Source organism: Bos indicus, chromosome 17, assembly GCF_029378745.1.
Source record: "Bos indicus isolate NIAB-ARS_2022 breed Sahiwal x Tharparkar chromosome 17, NIAB-ARS_B.indTharparkar_mat_pri_1.0, whole genome shotgun sequence".
Taxonomy (NCBI): domain Eukaryota; kingdom Metazoa; phylum Chordata; class Mammalia; order Artiodactyla; family Bovidae; genus Bos; species Bos indicus.
This window is the reverse complement of record NC_091776.1, coordinates 54,162,784-54,188,811: the sequence shown is the minus strand read 5'-3', so window position 1 is coordinate 54,188,811 and position 26,028 is coordinate 54,162,784. Positions and strand designations below refer to the sequence as shown.

At 38.9% G+C, this 26,028-nt stretch overlaps 1 protein-coding gene across 3 annotated transcripts in view; it reads right to left on the bottom strand.

The window, feature by feature from the left end:
* Window positions 1-26,028, bottom strand: part of IFT81 (intraflagellar transport 81) — a 222,572-nt gene that overhangs the window by 16,648 nt on the left and 179,896 nt on the right. For all 3 annotated transcript variants that reach the window (XM_070769526.1, XM_019977956.2, XM_019977957.2), the window contains 3 exons: window positions 22,309-22,458; window positions 15,062-15,190; window positions 14,004-14,093 (listed from right to left, as the gene is read on the bottom strand). In XM_070769526.1, coding sequence (XP_070625627.1) covers window positions 14,004-14,093; window positions 15,062-15,190; window positions 22,309-22,458 — 369 coding nt within the window. The remainder of the gene's footprint in view (window positions 1-14,003; window positions 14,094-15,061; window positions 15,191-22,308; window positions 22,459-26,028) is intronic.

The following is a 26,028-nucleotide window of genomic DNA, read 5'->3' as shown; positions in this document are numbered from 1 at the left end:
GTGATTGAAATATTTAAGGCAACAAACTCTAGAAACTCATCAGGGAATATTGTTCTTCTAAGCTTTGAGGACTCTACTAGAAAACAAATGAGAGACAATAAAAAGTAGGAAAATGGGTATGAGAGGATTAGTAATGAGCACTGAGTCTAACAAGTACAAGTATGATACTAAAGACAAAAGGGAGAACTAGTGTAACAGAACAGAAAGTAAATGTTATACGCTCTGACAATGTAGACATGATATATAAAATCTGCAGGGAGGGGAAGGGAAAATGAAGGTGGAAGGTAGAATGAGTAAGCTGGTCTCCTCAGCAAGCAGTTTTCCACTGCTGTGGATGGTAGGGGAAGGGCAACAGATATAATTTAAAGCTGATGAATCAAGTCATAGTATAAGCATGTTACATGTATAAAGGCAAACAGTAAGAAAGACAAATGACCAAAATGAGGTGCTAAAGGAGAGGGAAGAAGAAGTTGGAGGAAAAATATCAATTTCATCACTACTCATAGTGGGAATTAATAGATACTATCAACAGTAATGAAATATTAATGGTGGCATTACAGATACAACCAGTAGAGCAAAACCACAAGCCAGAAAATATGAAAGAGAGACAGAGACAGAGAATGAACAGAGGAATTTATTTTTATAGGCTTTAAAGTCAGAAGCAAAACATAATAAAGTACACAAAGACCAAATACGTTTGCCTATCAATAAATATGAACTGGCTAAACTTATTTCTTAAAATAAACCTGTTAGATTATATCATATAACAAAACACAATTCAAGATCTATTCAGAGACATACCTAAAACAAAGCAACTTTTTAAAAGTTGAAAGCAAAAGATGGGCAAAAGTATAGCAAGAACAATGAAAACAAAGGAAGCAGACATTAATATGTCAGAGTTAACTTCTGCCCCCTCACCCCAAAAAGCCTTTGTCTTTTTCTATGAAAGTAGAACAAAGGTGTGGAGAGCAAACTTCAGGAAGCCAATAAATAATTACCTATTCATTAATTTTCAGAAAATTTCTAGAAAACACACAAAGAGCTGTTAACATTATTTCTAGGGAGTGTGCTGGGGTGGGATGTAGAGAGAGAAATAATTTCAATTCTTTCCCTTAAATAATTCTTTAGAGTTTGAATTCTTGCCAAGAGCATGGTTTTACTTTTATAAGAAAAAACAATAAGAAATATTTCAGTGAAATCAATAATTACCATATTATATACTCTAAAACAAGTATTTTAGCTTTAGCAATTACATGTATTATGCCATTTAATTACATATAATTTAAGGAACAGCTTCTAAAAAACAAACATGAAACTTCAAGATGCTAGCTAATTCCAGATAATTATAGAAGATTTAGATAAATATAAGCTGTACATCTTAAGTTGTGAAGCTCCAATTTTCAAATGATTATGAATATTCAATTTATAACAAAACAAATACAAAAGAAGGGAAATATATTAATACTTCACTATAAAATTTCCTAAATTTTGAGAGCTGTCCATTAAAACAAGAAGTGTAAAGTATTTTTTAAGTACTCCTGCACTTTAACAATATGATAGGGGCCTCCCTGGTATCTCAGTGGTAAAGATTTTTCCTGCCAATACAGGAGGCATGGGTTCAATTCCTGATCCAGGAAGATCCCACTTGCCGCAGAGCAACTAAGCACGTGCGTCACAACTATTGAGCCTGTGCTCTAGAGCCTGGGAGTCGCAATTACGGAACCCACCAGCTGCAGCTATGAAACCTGTGCTCCCTAGAGCTGGTGCTCCGCAGCAAGAGGAGCCACCGCGATGAGAAGCCCTCCCACCACAACTAGAGAAAGCCCGCTCACAAAGAAGACCCATAAATAAAGAAAGTAAATTATTTAAAAAATGTAATACATCCATGTAGTGTCAAGTGTTAGATATACTTACACAAGTTAAAAATAAATACCATTCAAACTAGAGAACAATTAAGAATTTCAGTTACTATTTGGAAATAACTCAAAGTCAATGAAGTGGCTTTTTTTCCAGTCTACTTTTCATTACAAAAGGTTTCTGGGTAAAAATAAACTATACAGGGATGTAGGAGACTGACATATGGAGATAAACAAAATGAACATTAGGGACTCAATAAGGTCATTGAACTCAAACGTTTAAAAAAACCAAATGGTTAATAAAAACGTGGGCAAGTTCTATACTCTTCTTTTTTTTAGACTTTTAAAACTGGTAAAATACACATAAAATGAAAATAATCACAATAAATAAAAATACTTATTTATTATTTTTTGGCTGTGTTAGGTCTCAGCTGTGACAAGCTGACTTCTCTCTAGTTGTGGTGTATGGGCTTAGTTGCCCTGCCACATGTGGGATCTTAGTTCCTCGACCAGCGATTGAACCCACACCCATGCATTGGAAGGCAGATTCTTATCTACTGGACCACCAGGAAAGTCCCACTTAAACCATTTTCAAGTGCACAGTTCAGTGGTGTTAAATATATTCACACTGTTGTACAACCATCACCACCATCTATCTGCAGAACTCTTTCTATCTTCTAAAATTGGAACTCTGTCCCCATTACTTTTCAACACGGCAGAAGACAGAAATGAAAAGCTTACAGGACTTCGGTGCCCCTTTGATTTGATGAATATGTTAATAACTGAAGAGCTGTATTATCTGGGAATGGTGGTGAGATAGCTATATTTCTTTGAAATGGAACAGGCAGGAAGGACTTGACATACAGAGAAATACAGTTAAAACACATAAAAATGAATTTCAGGTTCTGGTTATATTTTATAATAAATGACTTTATAGAATTTAATCTAGTATATGGTTTTACTGAGAAAATCAATTTTTTTGAAAGGCAATAGTATTCCTTCCTTTAAAACTATTTCTAATAGTTATAATGATAAATAACTTTTAAAAAACAGTTCTGTGTATTAGTCATTGAATTGCTAAAGCATCACCACGAACAAAGCTAGTGGAGGTGATGGACATTGAGTTATTTCAAACCCTGAAAGATGATGCTGTGAAAGTGCTGCGCTCAAGATGCCAGCAAATTTGGAAACCTCAGCAGTGGCCACAGGACTGGAAAAGGTCAGTTTTCATTCCAATCCCAAAGAAAGGCAATGCCAAAGAATGTTCAAACTACTGCACAATTGTACTCATCTCACACGCTAGTAAAAAATGCTCAAAATTCTCCAACCCAGGCTTCAGCAATACATGAATCATGAACTTCCAGATGTTCAAGCTGGTTTTAGAAAAGGCAGAGGAATCAGAGATCAAACTGCCAACATCTGCTGGATCATGGAAGAAGCAAGAGAGTTCCAGAAAAACATCTATTTCTGCTTTATTGACTGTGCCAAAGCCTTTGACTGTGTGGATCACAATAAACTAGAAAATTCTGAAAGAGATGGGAATACCAGATCACCTGACCTGCCTCTTGAGAAACCTACATGCAGGTCAGGAAGCAACAGTTAGAACTGGATATGGAACAACAGACTGGTTCCAAATAGGAAAAGGAGTACATCAAGGCTGTATATTGTCACCCTGCTTATTTAACTTATATGCAGAGTACATCAAGAGAAATGCTGGGCTGGAAGAAGCACAAGCTGGAATCAAGATTTCAGGGAGAAATATCAATAACCTCAGATAGGCAGATGACACCACCCTTATGGCAGAAAGTGAAGAGGAACTAAAGCATCTTGATGAAAGTGAAAGAGGAGAGTGAAACAGTTGGCTTAAAGCTCAACATTCAGAAAACTAACATCATGGCATCTGGTCCCATCACTTCATGGGAAATAGATGGGGAAACAGTGGAAACAGTGTCAAACTTTATTTTTTTGGGCTCCCAAATCACTGCAGATGGTGATTGCAGCCATGAAATTAAAAGATGCTTACTCCTTGGAAGGAAAGTTATAACCAACCTAGAGAGCATATTAAAAAGCAGAGACATTACTTTGCCAACAAAGGTCCATCTAGTCAAGGCTATGGTTTTTCCTGTGGTCATGTATGGATGTGAGAGTTGGACTGTGAAGAAAGTTGAATGCCAAAGAATTGATGCTTTTGAACTGTGGTGTTGGAGAAGACTCTTGAGAGTCCCTTGCACTGCAAGGAGATCCAACCATTCCATTCTGAAGGAGATCAACCCTGGGATTTCTTTGGAGGGAATGATGCTGAAGCTGAAACTCAATACTTTGGCCACCTCATGCGAAGAGTTGACTCATTGGAAAAGACTCTGATGCCGGGAGGGATTGGAGGCAGGAGGAGAAGGGGATGACAGAGGATGAGATGGCTGGATGGCATCACTGACTAGATGGACATGAGTTTGAGTGAACTCCGGGAGTTGGTGATGGACAGGGAGGCCTGGCATGCTGCAGTCCATGGGGTCGCAAAGAGTCGGACTCAACTGAGCAACTGAACTGAACTGATTGCAAAGTACCTTACATGTGTTATTTCATAATTTTACAACCACTCTATTAAGAAGGGATTGGTTTACAGGTGAGGATACAATATAGAGATGAAGTCATCTACCTAAGGTTATTTAGGGTCTGCCTGATTCTGTAGCTTCTCCAGAAGGAAAATTCTCTAGGCAGCCATACTTAGTTCTATATTGCCCTCCTTTCTTCTGATCCTTACCCACAAGCATAGCCGGTTCAACTAAGGATGGATCCTTGATCTGACCTGAAGATAGCAGTAATCTCTGAGTTGGTCTGGCATGGAAAACTGCTCTTCAAAGAGAGGCACTGCACCAGGAATTTAAATTAGAAAATGCAGAGAAAATGGGAATTATAAGTTCACAACTTCAACACATATGTAGAGAAAGGCTACAGTGTGAGATGTGAACACTGAGGAGCCATAAGCAAGCTAAGCTTACAACTATGCCAATCCAAAGAATGAGGAGAAACTAAAAAATGGAGGAAAAAAACCAGCACACAGGCAGACACATGGCTGTGGCAGGAACAGTGAGAAGCCAACACGAAGTGATTCACTGAGTCATGTTATTGGTGTAGTATGAGTATGAGTTCTTTTTTTTTTAATATAAATTTATTTATTTTAATTGGAAGCTAATTACTTTACAATATTGTAGTGGTTTTGCCATATATTGATATGAATCTGCCATGGATGTACATGTTCCCCATCTTGAACCCCCCTCCCACCTCCCTCCCCATCCCATCCCTCTGGGTCATCCCTGTGCACCAGCCCCAAGCATCCTGTCTCATGCATCGAACATGGACTGGCGATTTGTTTCACATATGATAATGTACATGTTTCAATGCCATTCTCCCAAATCATCCCACCCTCGCCCTCTCCCACAGAGTCCAAAAGAGTGTTCTATACATCTGTGTCTGTTTTGCTGTCTTGCATATAGAGTTATTGTTACCATCTTTCTAAATTCCATATATATACATTAGTATACTGTATTGGTGTTTTTCTTTCTGGCTTACTTCATTCTGCATAATAGGCTCCAGTGTCATCCACCTCATTAGAACTGATTCAAATGTATTCCTTTTAATGGCTGAGTAATATTCCACAGTGTATATGTACCACAGCTTTCTTATCCATTCGTCTGCTGATGGACATCTAGGTTGCTTCCATGTCCTGGCTATTATAAACAGTGCTGCAATGAACATTGGGGTACACGTGTCTCTTTCGATTCTGGTTTCCTCAGTGTGTATTCCCAGTAGTGGGATTGCTGGATCATAAGGCAGTTCTATTTCCAGTTTTTTAAGGAATCTCCACACTGTTCTCCATAGTGGCTGTACTAGTTTGATTCCCACCACCAGTGTAAGAGGGTTCCCTTTCTTTAGAACTTTGCTCTGCTATGTACCAGCTGTGTGATCTTGGGCAAGTCCTTTACCCTGTGTGCTTTTTTGCTCCTTTGTGTAAAGGGTGGTTTATCTAACTAGGTGGTTACGAGGCCTGAATGAAAAACGTAATAGTGCCTGGCACACAGAAAGCACTCGATAAATGCTCTTATTATCACTGCTGCTGCTGTTGCTGCTGTTCAGTCACTAGGTAGTGTCTGACTCTTTTGCAACCTCCTGGACTGTAGTCCACCAGGCTCCTCTGTCCATGAGTTTTTCAGGCAAGAACACTGGAGTGGGTTACCATTTCCTTCTCCAGGGGATCTTTCTGACTAGGGGTCAAACCTGCATCTCCTACATTGGCAGGCAGATGCTTTAATGCTGCGCCACCTGAGAAACCCTCTTACTATCACATTCATTGATCCTATCCGCAAGCTCCCGCTAAAGTCCCTGAAGCTTCCCTGAACCCAAATGCTCAGGCAGTAGTACCTCCAACTGCTCCAGACAGACTATAGTTTTGATCTTTGGATTTCCATAACAGTGCATTTCCTTTGTGTGTGTGTGCGTTAGTTGCTCAGTCGTGTCCAACTCTTTGTGACCCCATGGACTGTAGCTCATGAGGCTTCTCTATCCGTGGGATTTCCCAAGCAAGAATATGGGAGTGGGTTGCCACTCCCTTCTCCAGGGGATCCTCCTGATCCAGGAATTGAACCCAGGTCTCCCACACTGCAGGCAAATTCTTGACCATTTGAGCTACCCAGGAAGCATTTCCTTTAATGCACTAAATGCTCTTTCAATAACTCTTCCCATTTAAAATGTAAATGGAATTAAGGAAAGAACTACAGGCATACTGCCTCAGTTCAGTTCAGTTCATTTCAGTCGCTCAGTCATGTCTGACTCTTTGTGTCCCCATGGACTGCAGCACACCAGGCCTCCCTGTCCATCACCAACTCCTGGAGCTTGCTCAGAATCATGGCCATTGAGTCGGTGATGCCATCCAACGATCTCATCCACTGTTGTCCCCTTCTCCTCCTACCTTCAATCTTTCCAGCGTCAGGGTCTTTTCCAGTGAGTCAGTTCTTGACATCAGGTGGCCCAAGTATTTCAGTTTCAGCTTCAGCATCAGTCCTTCCAATGAATATTTAGGACTGATTTCTTTTAGGATACACTGGTTGGATCTCATTGCAGTCCAAGGGACTCTCAAGAGTCTTCTCCAACATCACAGTTCAAAAGCATCAATTCTTCAGAACTCAGCTTTCTTCATAGTTCAACTTTCACATATATACATGACTACTGGAAAAACCATACCCTGAACCTTTGTTGGCAAAGTAATGTCTCTGCTTTTTAATATGCTGTCTAGGTTGGTCATAACTTTCCTTCCAAGGAGCAAGCGTCTTTTAATTTCATGGTTGCAGTCACCATCTGCAGTGATTTTGGAGCCCCCCAAAATAAAGCCTGTCACTGTTTCCATTGTTTCCCCATCTATTGGCCATGAAGTGATGGGACCAGATGCCATCAGCTTCGTTTTCTGAATGCTGAGTTTTAAGCCAACTTTTTCTTTTTTGTTGTTGTTTTTTAAATTTTATTTTTAAACTTTACAATATTGTATTAGTTTTCCCAAATATCGAAATGAATCCGCCACAGGTATACATATGTTCCCCATCTTGAACCCTCCTCCTTCCTCCCTCCCCATACCATCCCTCTGGGTCGTCCCAGTGCACCAGCCCCAAGCATCCAGTATCGTGCATTGAACCTGGACTGGCGACTCGTTTCATACATGATATTATACATGTTTCAATGCCATTCTCCCAAATCTTCCCACCCTCTCCCTCTCCCACAGAGTCCAAAAGACTGTTCTATACATCAGTGTCTCTTTTGCTGTCTCGTACACAGGGTTATTGTTACCATCTTTCTAAATTCCATATATATGCGTTAGTATACTGTATTGGTGTTTTTCTTTCTGGCTTACTTCACTCGGTATAATAGGCTCCAGTTTCATCCACCTCATTAGAACTGATTCAAATGTATTCTTTTTAATGGCTGAGTAATACTCCATTGTGTATATGTACCACAGCTTTCTTATCCATTCGTCTGCTGATGGACATCTAGGTTGCTTCCATGTCCTGGCTATTATAAACAGTGCTGCGATGAATACTGGGGTACACGTGTCTCTTTCCCTTCTGGTTTCCTCAGTGTGTATGCCCAGCAGTGGGATTGCTGGATCATAAGGCAGTTCTATTTCCAGTTTTTTAAGGAATCTCCACACTGTTCTCCATAGTTTAAGCCAATTTTTTCACTCTCTTCTTTCACTTTCATCAAGAGACTCTTTAGTTCTTCACTTTCTGCCATAAGGGTGGTGTCATCTGTGTAGCTGAGGTTATTGATATTTAACCTGGCAATCTTGATTCCAGCTTGTGCTTCATCCAGTCCAGCAATTCTCATGATGTACTCTGCATATAAGTTAAATAAGCAGGGTGACAATATACAGCCTTGATGTACTCCTTTCCTGATTTGGAACCAGTCCATTGTTCCATGTCCAGTTCTAACGTTGCTTCTTGACCTGTATACAGGTTTCTCAGGAGGCAGGTCAGGTGGTCTGGTATTCCCATCACTTTAAGAATTTTCCACAGTTTGTTGTGATCCACACAGTCAAAGGCTTTGGTATAGTCAATAAAGCAGAAGTAGATGTTTTTCTGGAACTCTCTCACCTTTTCGATGATCCAATGGATGTTGGAAATTTGATCTTTGGTTCCTCTGCCTTTTCTAAATCCAGTTTGAACATCTGAAAGTTCACGGTTCACATATTGCTGAAGCCTGGGTTGGAGAATTTTGAGCATTACTTTGCTAGCATGTGAGATGAATGTAATTGTGCACTAGTTTGAGAATTCTTTGGCATTGCCTTTGGGACTGGAATGAAAACTGACATTTTCCAGTCCTGTGGTCACTGCTGAGTTTTCCAAATTTGCTGATATATTAAGTGCAGCACTTTCACAGCATCATCTTTTAGGATCTGAAATAGTTCAACAGGAATTCCATCACCTCCACTAGCTTTGTTCATAGTGATGCTTCCTAAGGCCCACTTGACTTTGCATTTCAGGATGTCTGGCTCTAGGTGAGTGATCACACCATCATGGTTATCTGGGTCATGAAGATCTTTGTACAGTTCTTCTGTATATTCTTGCCACCTTTTTCTTAACATCTTCTGCTTCTGTTAGGTCCATACCATTTCTGTCCTTTATTATGCCCATCTTTATATGAAATGTTTCCTTGGTATCTCTAATTTTCTTGAAGAGATGTCTAGTCTTTCCCATTCCATTGTTTTCCTCTATTTCTTTGCATTGATCGCTGAGGAAGGCTTTCTTATCTCTCCTTGGTATTCTTTGGAACTCTGCATTCAAATGGATATATCTTTCCTTTTCTCCTTTGCGTTTAGCTTCTTTTTTTTTCTTAGCTATTTGTAAGGCCTCCTCAGACAACCATTTTACCTTTTGGCATTTCTTTTTCTTGGGAATGGTCTTGATCACTGCCTCCAGTACAATGTCACGAACCTCCATTCATAGTTCATCAGGCACTCTGTCTATCAGATCTAATTCCTTGAATCTATTTATCACTTTCACTGTATAATCATAAGGGATTTGTTTTAGGTCATACCTGAATGGTCTAGTGGTTTCCCCTACTTTCTTCAATTTAAGTCTGAATTTGGCAATAAGGAGTTCATGATCTGAGCCACAGTCAGCTCCTGGTCTTATTTTTGCTGACTGTATACTGCCTCAGACCACTGCAAAAAAGTGAATATCACAGTAAAGTGAATCACATTAATGTCTTGGTTTCCCAGTATATATAAAGTTATGTTTACCCTATACTATTGTCTGCTAAGTGTGCAATAGCATTATGTCTAAAAAACGTATATACCTTAATTTTAAAATACTTTATTGCTAAAAAATGCTAACCATCACCTGAGCCTTCAGGAAGTCAATCTTTTGGCAATAGTAACATCACTGAGCACAGATTACCATAACAAACATAATGAAAAAGTTGGAAATCCTGCAAGAATTACCAAAATCAAAGACATGAAGTAAGCAAATGTTGGAAAAATGGCACCAACAGACTTACTCACCGCAGGGTTGCTACAAATCCTTAATTTGTAAAAAATGCAATAAAGTATGACTATTCAGTTCAGTTCAGTTGCTCAGTTGTGTCCGACTCTTTGCAACCCCATGAATCACAGCATGCCAGGCCTCCCTGTCCATCACCAACTCCGGAGTTCACTCAAACTCATGTCCATTGAGTCAGTGATGCCATCCAGCCATCTCATCCTCTGTCATCCCCTTTTCCTCCTGCCCCCAATCCCTCCCAGCATCAGGGTCTTTTCCAATGAATCAACTCTTCGCATGAGGTGGCCAAAGTACTGGAGTTTCAGCTTTAGCATCATTCCTTCCAAAGAAATCCCAGGGCTGATCTTCAGAATGGACTGGTTGGATCTCCCTGCAGTCCAAGGGACTCTCAAGAGTCTTCTCCAACACCACAGTTCAAAAGCATCAATTCTTTGGTGCTCAACTTTCTTCACAGTCCAACTTTCACATCCATACATGACCACTGGAAAAACCATAGCCTTGACTAGACAAACGGACCTTTGTTGGCAAGATAATACCCCTGCTTTTGAATATGCTATCTAGGTTGGTTATAACTTTCCTTCCAAGGAGTAAGCATCTTTTAATTTCATGGCTGCAATCACCATCTGCAGTGATTTGGGAGCCCAAAAAAATAAAGTCTGACACTGTTTCCACTGTTTCCCCATCCATTTCCCATGAAGTGATGGGACCAGATGCCATGATCTTAGTTTTCTGAATGTTGAGCTTTAAGCCAACTTTTTCACTCTCCTCTTTCACTTTCATCAAGAGGCTTTAGTTCCTCTTAGGTTTTTGCCATAAGGGTGGTGTCATCTGCATATCTGAGGTTATTGATATTTCTCCCGGAAATCTTGATTCCAGCTTGTGCTTCTTCGAGCCCAGTGTTTCTCACGATGTACTCTGCATATAAGTTAAATAAGCAGGGTGACAATATACAGCCTTGACATACTCCTTTTCCTGTATGGAACCAGTCTGTTATTCCATGTCCAGTTCTAACTGTTGCTTCCTGACCTGCATATAGGTTTCTCAAGAGGCAGGTCAGGTGGTCTGGTATTCCCATCTCTTTCAGAATTTTCCACAGTTATTGTGATCCACATAGTCAAAGGCTTTGGCATAGTCAGTAAAGCAGAAATAGATGTTTTTCTGGAACTCTCTTGCTTTTTCCATGATCCAGTGGATGTTGGCAGTTTGATCTCTGGTTCCTCTGCCTTTTCTAAAACCAGCTTAGACATCTGGAAGTTCACGGTTCACATATTGCTAAAGCCTGGGTTGGAGAATTTTGAGCATTTTTTACTAGCGTGTGAGATGAGTGCAATTGTGTGGTAGTTTGAGCATTCTTTGGCATTGCCTTTCTTTGGGATTGGAATGAAAACTGACCTTTTCCAGTCCTGTGGCCACTGCTGAGGTTTCCAAATTTGCTGGCATATTGAGTGTAGCACTTTCACAGCATCATCTTTCAGGGTTTGAAATAGCTCAACTGGAATTCCATCACCTCCACTAGCTTTGTTCGTAATGAAGCTTTCTAAGGCCCACTTGACTTCACATTCCAGGAGGTCTGGCTCTAGGTGAGTGATCACACCATCATGATTATCTGGGTCATGAAGCTCTTTTTTGTGTAGTTCTTCAGTGTATTCTTGCCACGTTTTCTTAGTATCTTCTGCTTCTGTTAGGTCCATACCATTTCTGTCCTTTATCGAGCCCATCTTTGCATGAAATGTTTCCTTAGTATCTCTAATTTTCTTGAAGAGATCTCTAGTCTTTCCCTTTCTGTTGTTTTCCTCTATTTCTTTGCATTGATCGCTGAGGAAGGCTTTATTACCTCTCCTTGCTATTCTTTGGAACTCTGCATTCAGATGCTTATATCTTTCCTTTTCTCCTTTACTTTTCACTTCTCTTCTCTTCACAGCTATTTGTAAGGCCTCCTCAGACAGCCATTTTGCTTTTTTGCTTTTCTTTTCCATGTGGATGGTCTTGATCCCTGTCTCCTGTACAGTGTCATGAACCTCCGTCCATAGTTCATCAGGCACTCTGTCTATCAGATCTAATCCCTTAAATTTATTTCTCATTTCCACTGTATAATCATAAGGGATTTGGTTTAGGTCATACCTGAATGATCTAGTGGTTTTCCCCACTTTCTTCAATTTAAGTCTGAATTTGGCAATAAGGAGTTCATCATCTGAGCCACAGTCTTAACAAACATTTACTTTTACTGTATTTTATTAATACTATTATAAAGAAATTTTTTCATCACTAGAAATACATATAACTGTTCCCTTTGGGTTTCCCTGATGGCTCAGACAATAAAGAATCTGCCTGCAATTCGGTAGACCTGGGTTCGATCCCTGGGTTGGCAAGATCCCCTGGAGACAGGAACGGCTACTCACTCCAGTATTCTGGCCTGGAGAATATCATGGACAGAGGATCGTGGTGGGCTACAGTCCATGGGGTTGCATGCAAAGTGTTGGACATGACTGAGTGACTTTCACTTTCACTTTTTATCTGCAAGTTGCTGGCACAAGAAAAGCACTAAGAAAATCAATTACTAGAATATACCCATGAAAATAATTCTTGATATCTTCAACCTACAATTTTTCTTTTAATCTCCTTTCTGAAACTTTTCTTCCTGACAATCATTTCCTCATTTCCTTCATTTCCTTCCTATTTCCTCATCAGTTAGGAGTATGATTTTGATTATATTTTTTCTATACTGTTCTTAAGTTGGGTTATCTTTTGTTTTTCCTAATTTCTTTTGTGTTTCCTAATTTCTTTTGTGTTTGTTCCACCTCTCCTATCACAGTATGAAGTCCTGAGGACTGGGACTTTTCTCTTCCATTTCTCTTGTGACAGCAGGAGTGTACAATGAAATAAGCAGAAGATGTAAAATATGCTAGAGATGCTAGAGTGAAGCTCCAACTCTCTCATTTCCTCCTCTATTTGGACAAGTCACTAACCCTGTCACCAACCTGAGAGTGGGACTGTAAAGAAAGCTGAGCACCGAAGAATTAATGCTTTTGAACTGTGGTTTTCAAGGAGATCCAACCAGTCCATCCTAAAGGAAATCAGTCCTGAATATTCATTGGAAGGACTGATGCTGAAGCTGAAACTGCAATACTTGGGCCACCTGATGCAAAGAACTGACTCGTTAGAAAAGACCCTGATGCTGGGAAAGACTGAAAGCGGGAGGAGAACAGGACGACAGAGGATGAGATGGTTGGATGGCATCACTGACTCAATGGACATGAGTTTGAGTAGACTCCGGGAGTTGGTGATGGACAGGGAGGCCTGGTGTGCTGCAGTCCGTGGGATCGCAAGGAGCTGGACACGACTGAACAAATGAACTGAACTGAAACCTGTCTCAGACTCCATGGCATTTTCTATAAAAAAGGAAACAATGTCTATCTGATTTCAAGGTCCATGTGATCTCTCACTGTGGTTCTCTTGTCTCTGATGGATAGCATTTATGAAGAGTTTTATAGTTCATCCTTAGGCACATGCAGTACTGCTCACATTCAAACCTAAAATTACTTCATGGAGAATGATAAAATAACAATTGTTAATGTCAAATGGTGAAGGCCACCCGATCTGGGCATTTACCTTCTTACAGTTTATCTTTAAAGCAGTGTCTAGAATTAGCTTCCAAGTAACTGTATTTCATCACTTAAGCATAAGTTATCATGATTTGCCCCCCATCCTGCTCCCCAGCAAAGCAAGTTCATTAATCTAACATTAACTTGTCACCACTTGTTGGCACACTCTGAACTTTCACCTGGCCACTGAAGAATGTGACTTCATATTTATAGCTCTGACATGAACATTATTTAAAGCACAAATCTCATTTGGCTGCACTTCTGACTTTAGCTTAAACTCGTTCTTCTCCTTCTCTCCCCAGTGCAAAAATTTATGACAAAACAAACAACATAAACTAAACAAAAACCATTGATGGTCACATTATTATTCTCTTTCACAGAATCATATAAAAATAATGATTTGTTTGCCAGGAATTATCCAAGTAAAATATCTAGGATTTTAACTAATACATTTGAACATGAGAGAGTATTAAAAGTATCACAGAACTAAATTATCTTACTTGGCATTTCTGACGCAATTGTCGTAGTTCTTTTATAATTGGAGCTAGAGCTGACTTCTTTTCAGATACCAGGGAATTTAGTTTTTTTACCTGCCATTTAAACAAAATATATGACATCTAAGAAAAGAATTCAAAAGAACTAAAATACTATATGTACAAAGACATTTACTGAAGTATTAATATAAGTGAATAAAACTATAAATTATTTCAACGCCAACGAAAGGGAAGTCATTTAATTAGTACTGACTTCTCAGTAAGACAGAATATGATGTAACTATTCAAAATGTCAATTATTAAGACTGCAAACCATTATGGGAAAATATTTATAATCTAGCTGAAGGATAAAAGAAATTACAAAGTTGCTAATATACAACTCTGTATTAAGTTTAAAAAGTATGTAAATTATGTAGGTTATATAAAATGCACATAAACATGGATGAAGTGATAGTCAAACTACTTAATAACCCAAAAGGTATAGCAATGACCAATCACAATGGACACCAGCCGTAGAGATGAATCAGGTCTTGGAGGCATCTGCTGTGCAAAATGTTAATCTTTTTAGGAGTTAGAATGTTGTGAAATCCAGAGGGCTCTGGGAACAATGTGGACAAGACAGGTGGAGGTAGGTACTCTGAGAGTTTGGGGCAGCAGCTATTTACCAATAAATAATGAAAGATTTCAACATTTTAAAGTCTGATGAAGCTCTACCTGTGCATTCTGGTTAAATAGCAGTCCTAAACATGGAAAGAAACTAAGGACGTACACAAAAATGAAATAACTGTATTAAGTTAAGTAGTATAATTTGGGAAAACTTAATTTTTTATCTTAAATATTTCTTTAATGCTATGTAACTTTTACACACTTCAAAAACCACAAAACATGTAAAGTATTACAAATTGAACAACCTCCTAAGAATGGAAAAATTTAAGAGAGTGATAAAGACAGATGAAAGAATATAATGAAACAATACACAGAAATGAATGTTGTACTGAAAAACAGAACAAACACAGAAATATCTGCCTTAGAGCCTATGTGTAAAACAAAGCCTGTGTAATCACCATTTCAGACATGTCATCCAGTGTTCGTCCTTTCATTTCATCAACTTCACTCTTCAGAGCAGATACTCGTTCTAGTTCTTCTTGGGTATAACTATATCCAGATATACCCCTTTTCTCCTCAATAGTTTGCTGAAAGTAGAGAATAAAAATAGGCGTAAAAAACAAGAGTCCACAAAACTGATGTCTAACCTTGATGATTCCCTAAGAAGTATATAGATTTAATACATAACAATAAAGTTGTAAGTAAAATAAAGGAATTTAGTCAACAATCTTCATTGACTTCAACAATACTTATATTCCTTTATATTTTATAAACTTATACTAAATTTTACTATAGCATCTTCAGGGGCATAGGAAGTAATTATAATTTTAGACTTCAGCATAATGCTATGTACTTGGCATAGAAGCTAAAACACAGGATGCACTCATTAAATATTTGGTGAATGAATGATCTCAAGTGAAAAACTGTACATATTTGCTCACTGATCTAGTATTTATTAATGTGCCAAGTACAGATCTAGGCTCTTTAGAAGAACTAAATGGTCTCTTGATGAGGGCAAAAGAGGAGAGTGGAAAAAGCTGGCTTAAAACTCAACATTCAAAAAACACAGATCATGGCATCTGGTCCCATCACTTCACAGCAAATAGAAGGGGAAAAAGTGGAAGCAGTGACAGGTTTTATTTTCTTATGCTCTTGAATCACTGTGGATGGTGACTGTAGCCGTAAAATTAAAAGGTGCTTGCTCCTTGGAAGGAAACCTATGACAGACCTAGGCAGCGAATGAAAAAGCAGAGACATCACTTTGCCAATAAAGGTCGATAGAGTCAAAGCTATGGTTTTTTTCAGTAGTCATGTATGAATGTGAGGGTTGGACTATAAAGAAGGCTGAGTGCCAAAGAATTGATGCTTTCAAATTGTGGTGCTGGAGAAGACTCTTAAGAGTCCTTAGCCTGCAAGGAGATCAAACCAGTCAATCCTAAAGGAAATCAACCTTGAATATTCACTTCAGCATCAGCTAAAGCTCTAATACTTTAGCCACCTGATGCAAAGAGCTGATTCATTGGAAAAGACTCTGATGCTGGGAAAGACTGAAGACAAAAGGAGACAGGGGTGGCAGAGAATGGATGGTTAGATAGCATCACTGACTCAATGGAGATGAACCTGAGGAAGCTTTGAGAGAAAGTGAAGGACAGGGAAGCCTGGTGTTCTGCAGTCAATGAGTAAGACACAACTTAAAAATTGAACAAGAACACAGTTCTAGGCACCACATATACTGCAGTGAAAAAAAGAAAAAACCAGGGGAAAAAATCCCTTCCCTCACAGAGCTAACTTCTAGTGAGAGCAAATGGGCAATAGGTAAACAACTAAAATATATACAGTGTGAGGGAAGAGTAGGGTTGGAATCTTAAGAAGGTGGTTAGATAAGGTCTCCCTGAGCAGATGACACCTAAGTGAAGCTCTGAAGGAAGTGAGGGAGCAAGTCATAGAGATACCCAGGGGATCAACAAGTGCAAAAGACATGAGGTAGGCACGTACTTGGGGAATTCCCAGGTGGCACAGTGGTAAAGAATCTGCCTGCCAGTGCAGAAGACATAGGTTCAATCCCTGGGTTGGGAAGATCCCCTGGAGTAGGAAATGGCTATCTACTCCAGTATCCTTGCCTGGGAAATCCCACAGACAGAGGAGCCTGGTGAATTACAGTCCTTGGGGTCATAGTCCTGGGGACTGGGGGACTACAATCCTTGGACATGACTGAGAACAGCCCAGCACAAGAGCATGCTTGGCCCTTTCAATAAACAACTAGACGGGGGCGGGGGGGGAGCTTAAAATAGAGGTGGAGATAGGGGAGGGATCATATAGGACTTAGCTGGTTAGCTGAGACAGTATCAGTTTACATTTATTGTCCTTTGCATTCTGAAAAGTGTCCTAGTTTTGATGATAAATTATATTGTTGTGTTTTAGGCCAGTGAAAGAGCTTGGACTTACTTTAAATAGAATGGGAGACTTGTTGGAAGGTTCAGAGTAAAGGAGTTTTTAAGTGAAAACTTTAACATCTATGCTGACTGAGCTCAAACTATAGAGGGACAAGCGGAGGGGCAGAGAAATCAGTCAGAAGACAATTTCAATAATTCAAGTTAGAGATGATGGTAGTATGAAGCAGATGGGGGCAACAGAGGTGATGAGAAGTGGTTCTGTATATATTTTAAAGATAGATCCAACAAGATATGTCTGTGTGTGTGTGTGTGTGTGTGTGTGTGTATATATGTACACATTTAAAATATAATTCCTGGCTACATTGGGTCTTCATTGCTGCGCTTGGGCTTCTATAAGTTGCAGCAAGCCGGGGCTACTCTCTAGTTGTGGTCTGTGGGCTTCTCTGATTGTGAAGCACAGGCTCTACAGCATGTGGGCTTCAGTAGCTGCAGCACAAAGGCTCAGTAGTTGCGGCTCACAGGCTCTAGAGCTCGAACTCAGAAGTTGTGGCACACAGGCTTAGCTGCTCTCTGGCATGTGGGATCTTAGTTCCCAGACCAGGGATTGAATCCAAGTTCCCTGCACTGGCAGGTGGATTCTCAACCACTGGACTGCCAGGGAAGTCCCTCCAAGAAGATATTATGACAGGTTAGGATGTGAAGGAAAGTGAGGGGTAAAGATGACTCCAGGGGGTTTTGGCCTGAAGAACTGAGAGAATGGAGTTGCTATTTGTTGAGATGAGGAAGACTCAGGAGGACAGGTGAGGGAGTAGTGAAGGTCAGAAGTTTAAGTTTGGATGTGTTAAAAAAAAAACCTATACTCTCTAGTAGAAATCCAATAGATAGTTCAAGATGTTATATGCACAAGATTGGAATTTGAGAAGCGATCTAGGCTGGAGATACAAATTTGTGAGTTGTCTGCACAGCCAATGTCTTTAAAGCCACAAGAGAATAAGATCACCAAGGGACTGAGGGCAGAGAAGAGATCCAAGGCCTAAGCCTGGGGGACTCTGACATCTAGGCTTTGAAGAAGTGGGAAGAAATCAGCCATGGAGTAGGAACAGTAGTGTTAGTAAGGAAAAACAAGGAGAGTGTAGTGTGCCAGAAGACAAGTAAAGAACAATTTTACAGGAAGAGGGAGTTGTCTATCATGTCAAACACTGCCAATAGGAAGGTAACTATAATAAATTCACATGGACTAATCTCAGGATACCTGCAGTGGATACTGTGGCTGCTCTGCCCTGAACTGCTTACTGTGTCAGTGTACCCAGCCCCTAGATCTTGTGAGAATTGGTATTTTGATGGTTTACAGTTGTCCCTTCCTCAAAGTGTACCCTTGGCTGAACAGAAACTGTGTCACACCACCTCTTGAGTGTTAAGAGGATCCACAGCAAGTGACTGACATAGGGGCCCAAAGGGGGCAGCCCTCTTGCCTAAAAATGAGACCAACTTTGTGATGCAATTTATGCTCAGAGCTCCTTGTGCAATCAGCATGAAACTGGACTCCAACTGAATCTACTTCTTCCTCTTTGCTTCATCCTGTTTCCTTCACTTCCTTTCTCCTAAGAGCACTCACTGAATTAATCATGTGAAGAAGAACAAGAATTCTTGTTTCAGATTCTGCTTCTAGAGAACCTGATCAAACCTGGCTTCTAGGGTTGGATCACTCAACTGGATGAACAAGGCAGAGGGCCCTCTGACTGGGGGCAAGTAGAGTAATATTAGTCTTGGGCATGTTATAGCAGTACAATTGTTAAGACCTGTCAACTAAGGCAGAAAATAGGTGGAAGTGATTATAGTGGTCATGACAATGGATTGCCTGAATCTCCTTAAAGAGAGTTTGCTAAAGAGAATCTCCTTAAAGAGAGGAACAAAGCTGAATGACAGCCACTACTGTTGGCCCTCTGTCTCTACCATCATGTTCATACCAAGGCCATGCTTCCCCCAGGCTGTTACCAGCAGCTAACCCATTCCTTCTTGACAGGGAACTTCTCTTACTGGTGACTGGCTCAGGAAGTCCCCATCTTCCTAACGAAAATGTCCTTAAAATATCCTATATCCTATCCCCAATCTTCCTTCCTCCTTCTTCCTTCATAGATATCAGACTTGCATTAGAGCCTAACATCTTTCCCTGCCTCCTCCTGCCCAATTCCCTCTACCCTTCACAAATACTTCCTTCATAAATCTCTTGTACATTTAAACCAATCTGGATGATGCTTCTTGGAGGACCTGAACGATCACAGGAAGGTACTAGCTGGTGCAATGTTGCTGGTATTTGAGAAGCATAAATAAATAGTCACTTAGCAACAGTCAGGGTGGCTGTTGCTAAGCTCAACTGACAGGCTCAAATCCATTAATCAGTGATTTAATGCAAAGCAATAAGGTCAGAGAACTTCCTTAGAAGGTTTAAAGAAACCCTCATTTCCTATGGCTACAGAGCAGAGAAAGCTGAAAACAAGGGACAGGACTTAATCCTGGCAAAACTTCATAGAAGGCTGAATATATCCCATGTTAAAGTCAGGGCTGTGATAGGGAAGAGAATGTGTGCTGAGTCTGAAAGGGGGATAACTGGATAGATTCACTTGAGAATCTTAAAACCCCAGATTATCTTGTATCCTCTGGGCAGTGACAAATGGCTTAGCTTGTTGGTCAGGGGCCTGGAGGAAACAAGAGAGCAAGACTGAATGACTAGGGACAAGGAGGTCTGGGGAGAAGGCATGTGGACTGAGCTATAAGAATTAACACTAAACGTGAAGATCTCTTCATCACATGTATATAGCCACTAGAGAATGCCCACAACAGAAGAGGCACAACTTTAGGCTCTGTGAGTATAAATGTTCTAATTTCCAGATGGACTTGCTTTTACCAGAAGGCACACTGACAGGCCCTCTAAACTTAATCCTCTGGCCACCATCCTGTCGCATGGGCTCCTCATGCCCAAAGACCAGTGGGCAAAAGAAGGAGTGATTTATTGGCAGGATACCTTAAGGCTATACTGATGGTGCTATATAATGGGGGACAGATAGGAATATACTTGGCATTCATGTGATCCATTATGGCATATCTTGGTACTCTCCTACCCAGTTTTACCAGTAAATGGGTAGGTTTAGCAACCACAACCTGAGAAGGGCATTGTTACTAGAATCTCATAGCTCTGAGGAATGAGGGACTGAGTCATCCCACCAAGTAAGTCATCTAGACCACTGGAGGTACTAGCTAAACGTGTGGGGAATCTAGGATGGATGGTAGAGAAAGGAGATACTGAATATTAGTTATGTCTTTGGGACCAAATGCAGCAAAGAGAGTTTTAATTTGTCCCACAAACTCTCCTAAATTTTCCTAGAAATTTTGACCAACTGTAATCCTATAGAAGAAATACCAGGATGGAGTGACTTTAACATGAGACACAAGCAGATCTCAGTGCAAGGGATGGGTTATAGAGGATGTTGTTGGTGCACCACTCAGACCTTATCTGCAAGCTGCTATGAGTGCTGATTGCTAATGCCTCACAGTTGCCCCTTCTTTAGAACATGCCCTTTGCCCAATGGGAGCTGCCTCATCTAGGCTTCATCACCCTACCACAGCTGATGACTGACTGATATGGGAGTATAAAAGGCCAGACCCCTTGCCTCAAGGTGGAATCAACTCCATGGTACAATCTGTGCCCAAATGTTCCTCACAGGATCAAAATGAAGCTGTTTTCAGTCAAGAATACACCCTTCATATGTATACCTATGGCTGATTCGTGTTGATGTATGGCAGAAACCAACACAGTATTGTAAAACAATTATCCTCTAATTAAAAATAAAATTAAAAAATACACCCTTATTTGGCTTTTTTCTACTGCCCCACTTGTTTCCCTCATTCCCTTTCTTCTGAAGGTACTCCCTCCCTCAGAAAATCACTTGTACCAAGTATTCCCTTCTCCGGCTGTGCTTCTAAGAAGCTTAAGGAAAGATGTACAGCAAAAACTGATGGAACTAAAAAGAGAAAGAGCATAGATATTGTAAAACATCTTTCTCAATAATTGATGGGACAAGCAGATGAAAATGTCAATAGAAACACAGAAGATTTGAGTATCATGGTTAACATACTGGACTGAATTGACATATATGGAACACCATCCTCAACATAATATATATTCTTCTCAACTGTGCATGGAACAATGATCAAGATAGACCACATACTAGGCCATAATGCAACATTCAAATTTTTCAAAGAACTGAAATCACAGAGTATGTTCTTTGGTCATAGCAGAAATAAACTAGAAATCAATAACAGAAAGGTAACTAGAAAATCCCCAAATGTTTGGTTTTAAGCAGTAACCATAGGTCAAAGAAATCACAATGAAAATTAGAAAGTATTTTGAAGTGAGCAATAATGCAGTTGCTACATATCAATTTTAAAAGTTACTGCTGTTAGAACCTATGTTTGATGTCTGTAAATGTTCAATCTTTAGTTCCCTAGAACCAAACAATATTCAACAGCATGAGACAGAAAAGTTCATATTGCCAGCTAACCACAACTGGTTGAAATTTCATTAACCTCTAACAGATTATTGCTAGCTGGTAAGCCAACATCCAACCCACTTCAATATTCTTGCCTGGAGGATCCCATGGACAGCAAGCCTGGTGGGCTACAGTCCATGGGGTCACAAAGAGTCAGATATGACTGAATCAAGTTAGCATGCATGCATGCAAGCCAACATCATATGATGACATAATTTCCACATGGGTGAAAGGAAAAAAAAAAAGCCAAATCAAGAAAACTCAGAGAAACTGGCACCCACAACAAGAACAGCTTTGTTGCTAGAGAGATTTCTCTGGGTTGAACTTTTTTTGACAACCAAGGCACAAACATACAGGGAACCAAGCCTGCAGGCAAACTTCCATATAGAATCTTCCCTGAATACATCTTTCCATAGCTCCACGGAAGTGGCTGCTTAGATTTCTGACTAGTAGGCCATGATAAATAAATAAATTACAGTCAATCTCCTGGTATGATTATTTTTGTTATATTAGTTAGCTATCCAAAAGAAAAAGCTACTTGCAATTCAACTTCTATTAATTATCCCAAAGTCCAGCACAGATAAAAAAGCACTCATTGTTACAGTAAAGTACATGAATCAGCTTAAAGATCACCTCAATAATTAATCAGCAAAAATGAATAATTTTATGGTTTTTCTAATAAAAACAATGACTTCAGTATGAAGCTACAACTTATAAACTTCTAGGCATTTGTACTTTTAGAACCCCAATATAATTTTGTATTACCAGTTGATGTTGAATATTTTCATGACGTTGCTTAAGAAGTTCTTCTGTCCTCTGCAAGAGACCAAATTCAGCTTTAAATTCAGCTATTATTTGATGCTTCTTTTTGAAAACTGTACTTTTGCTTCGAAGTTTACTGACATATCGCTTGAACTGCAAAAGAACACAATGTGTAGTTTAATAAGTAGAAAAGTAGTTGCTAAATATTATATATAACCTCAACGTATTACAAACATTTTCTTTTCTACTGTCCAACATGCGTGTCACAAATACAGAACAATAGCTTAGTTTTATTAAAAAGTTGGAAAGACTAACTGCTTAATTAAAATACTTTGTGTACATTTTGATTTTTTGGACCCATTAAATACTGGAAATCCTTATATAAAAGCTATTCATTGTGAGCTTTACAATAAGGATTTGGAAAACAGCAACTTCAATCCTATAAAAGTTAAACAGGTTAAAAAAAAGAAAAAAGTGGAAGATCAATTCTGGCTATGGTCTTATCATTTTATCTCTTATGCATTGTACTATTTTGGTGACCCTGGATCTACTGGGATTAATATAACCAAGCAGAACAGTCAACATTTGCAGTTACCATTTATCATTTAAGAAAGGTACTATGACCATATACCCTAAGAAGCATCTGAAACTCATCCCAAATGTTCAAAAGCTAAAAATACTCCAAATTAGTGGGAACTCATAGTTGCTTAATTCAGCTGTTGACCTACTAATAATTGTAACTACTCTAATGGAAAGACTCCATTGTTAAACAATACCAACTAGAGTTCAGAAAAGCACATGAAATGAATATTTAAAGGAATTTATTTATCAAGTACTACTTATTAACTATTACATAGGCACTGGGCAGACACTGAGAATACAACTCTAAACAAGATACACATCCTGCCCTTAACAAACTTAAGAAATAGTGGGGAAAATGAACACTGAACTGATGTTCACAACCACAATGAACATTATGAAACAGTGAAGGGGCCCTGAAAATAAATAACAGGAGTTTAACCTGGGTTGGGACCAAGGTAGAAAAGGTGGGGGGGGGGGGGTGTTGGAATTTTAGAGAGGTGAGTTATGACAAATTTCTCTAAAATAATTTAAGCAAGACTGAAGTAGCAGGAGTATGTTAGAGAAAGGAAAAAGAAGCAGGGAAGAGCATTCCAAGTAGTAGAAGCAGCAGGTGTAAAGGTCCTGAGGCACTGGCTCATTAAAAGTATTGCTCAATATAAGAGACAAATGCAAAAATTTTCTGGTATTTCTAAAACAGAACAGAATACTTTTAAAAATCACTTTCTCTTATGCACCATTAGTACTAAGAATTTTCAGATTTCTTTTTTACTACATAAAATAATTTTTCTGCTCCTACCTTTTAACTACATTCTTTTAAAAATGTTCATAGTAAGAATCTGGCCTATTATACTTAAATGTATCACTTCAAAACAAAAGTAAACCTCCATATTACCTACAGTGTGAAAATTCTTTAATAATCTTAACCTTTGTAATGCCCAGTTCTTTATAAGGATAATTAGGGGGGTAATAAATAATTTTATAAGTAATAAAAGTAAATGAATGTATTACTGAAGCTTTAGAAAACAGAAAAAAAGGAAAATTCATTCAAAGCCACTATTTAATGCAAACTCTATTACCATGTGGCATTTTACCTCCTAAAAATAGGCTAAATCTAAGGTCAGTAATTCTCTTGGGTTGGTCAAAAAGTTAGTTTGGGTTTTTCTCTAGGATGTTATGGAAAAATCCAAACAAACTTTTTGGCCAACCCAATAAACTATAAGGTAGCAAAACAGGAAGGAGAACATTTCTAAAATTAAGGTTTGTTTTTTTTTTTCCTTAAAGACTTGATTGATTCCTGAATATGCAAAGAAAGTCCTTAAAACCAGTAAGATTAAAAATTCTTCACATAAAAATAACCCGCTAATTCATTGTTTAGACATCTTTTTAAATGACTTAAACTTTGAAAGAAATGACGAACACACTGTGATTTAGAAGAAGGAAGTTCAAAATATTTCTCTATCCATGATTGAGTTAGTTTTAATATTAAGGAATCTAGCCCACACACAGCAAAATTATCAATGGCTGGATTACAGAAACTGTTTTAAAAAATTTAAGTCAGAACAATGTACCTAGAATCTAATAACTTGCAATTTTTCCTTTAAAAGAATAAATGTGTAAGTCTGACACAACCACAAATTCAGAATCCTCAGAGTAACTATATGTTCTATTAAAAGTGTCCTGGGCAAAGTGCCCAAAATGAAATCAATCCTGTTCATCTGCTATCCTCTGTATTATCTAGGCCAATCTTCCCTTTCTCTGTCTTGCTGGGCTCTGGAACTATTTTTAAAAGCTAAAAGCTATAAATGTTTTGTGAAAGAACAAACCTACTGATTACTCAATGTGCTCTATGTTGATTGGTTATTTGACATTCACTGGACAAACTACCTAGGGGAAAAGTAGTCAGGGTCAGATAAAAAACAAGGATTTACTATAGCACAGGGATATATTGAGTATATCTTATAATGACCTATAATGGAAAAGAATCTGAAAATATATGTGTAACTGAATCATTCTGCTATACAATAAACTAACACTGAAACTAACAACTATGCTTCAATTTAAGAAAAGAATAAAATGCTCAATTAATGGAGCCCTTACTTCATAATGTATAAAAATCAATACCAACTGGATTATATAGAAATGTGAAATGTGAAAATGAGAACTAAAAATCTAGAATATAGGACAATATCACTATGATTATTGAGATAGGAAAGGATTTCTGAAACAAAACACACATTGAAAATGGATGTTGATAAACTTGACTTTGCTAAAATTGAGAACTTCTGTTCATCAAAATATATATTAAGAGATTAAGAATATAAGCCACAAGTTCGGAAGAATATATTTGTAACATGTTAATCCAATAAAGAATTTATATCCAAAAATACATAAATTAAACCCACAAATCAATGAGAGAAAGGCAAATAACCCAATAGAAAAATGGATAAAATACTTGAATAGTCACTTCATAGAAAACAAAACCCAAAGTGGCCAATAAGCATATTAAAAGATGTCTGACCTCATTTATAGTCAGTGATGCAAATTAAAACCATAGTAAGATACCATTATAATGCCCATCTGATTAGTAGAAATAAAAAGCCCTTCCATACTAAGTGTTGTTGAAGATGTGGAGGAAGTAGAACACCTATACACCACTGACAGTGAGGGATATAAATTTGGAACCATAATTTGGAAGTCAACTGGGCATAGCTACTAAGGTTGATCATGTACCTCCCATCCCCCACCAACTCCCATAAACAGCAGTGTTTCTCACACTTTTCTATGGTGATTGACCAGTTTTTCAAACTTTCTAATTGTTTGTAAACTGCATACTTTTATAAAATAATAAAAATGTTTATACAGTACCAAATCTATCAGTTCAGTTCAGTGTCTATCAGTTCAGTTCAGTCGCTCAGTTGTGTCCGACTCTTTACGACCCCATGAATCGCAGCACGCCAGGCCTCCCTGTCCATTACCAACTCCCGGAGTTTACCCAAACCCATGTCCATTGAGTTGGTGATGTCATCCAAGAACTTCATTTTGTGTCGTCCCCTTCTCCTCCTGCCTTCCATCTTTCCCAGCATCAGGGTCTTTTCAAATGAGTTAGCTCTTCACGACAGATGGCCAAAGTATTGGAGTTTC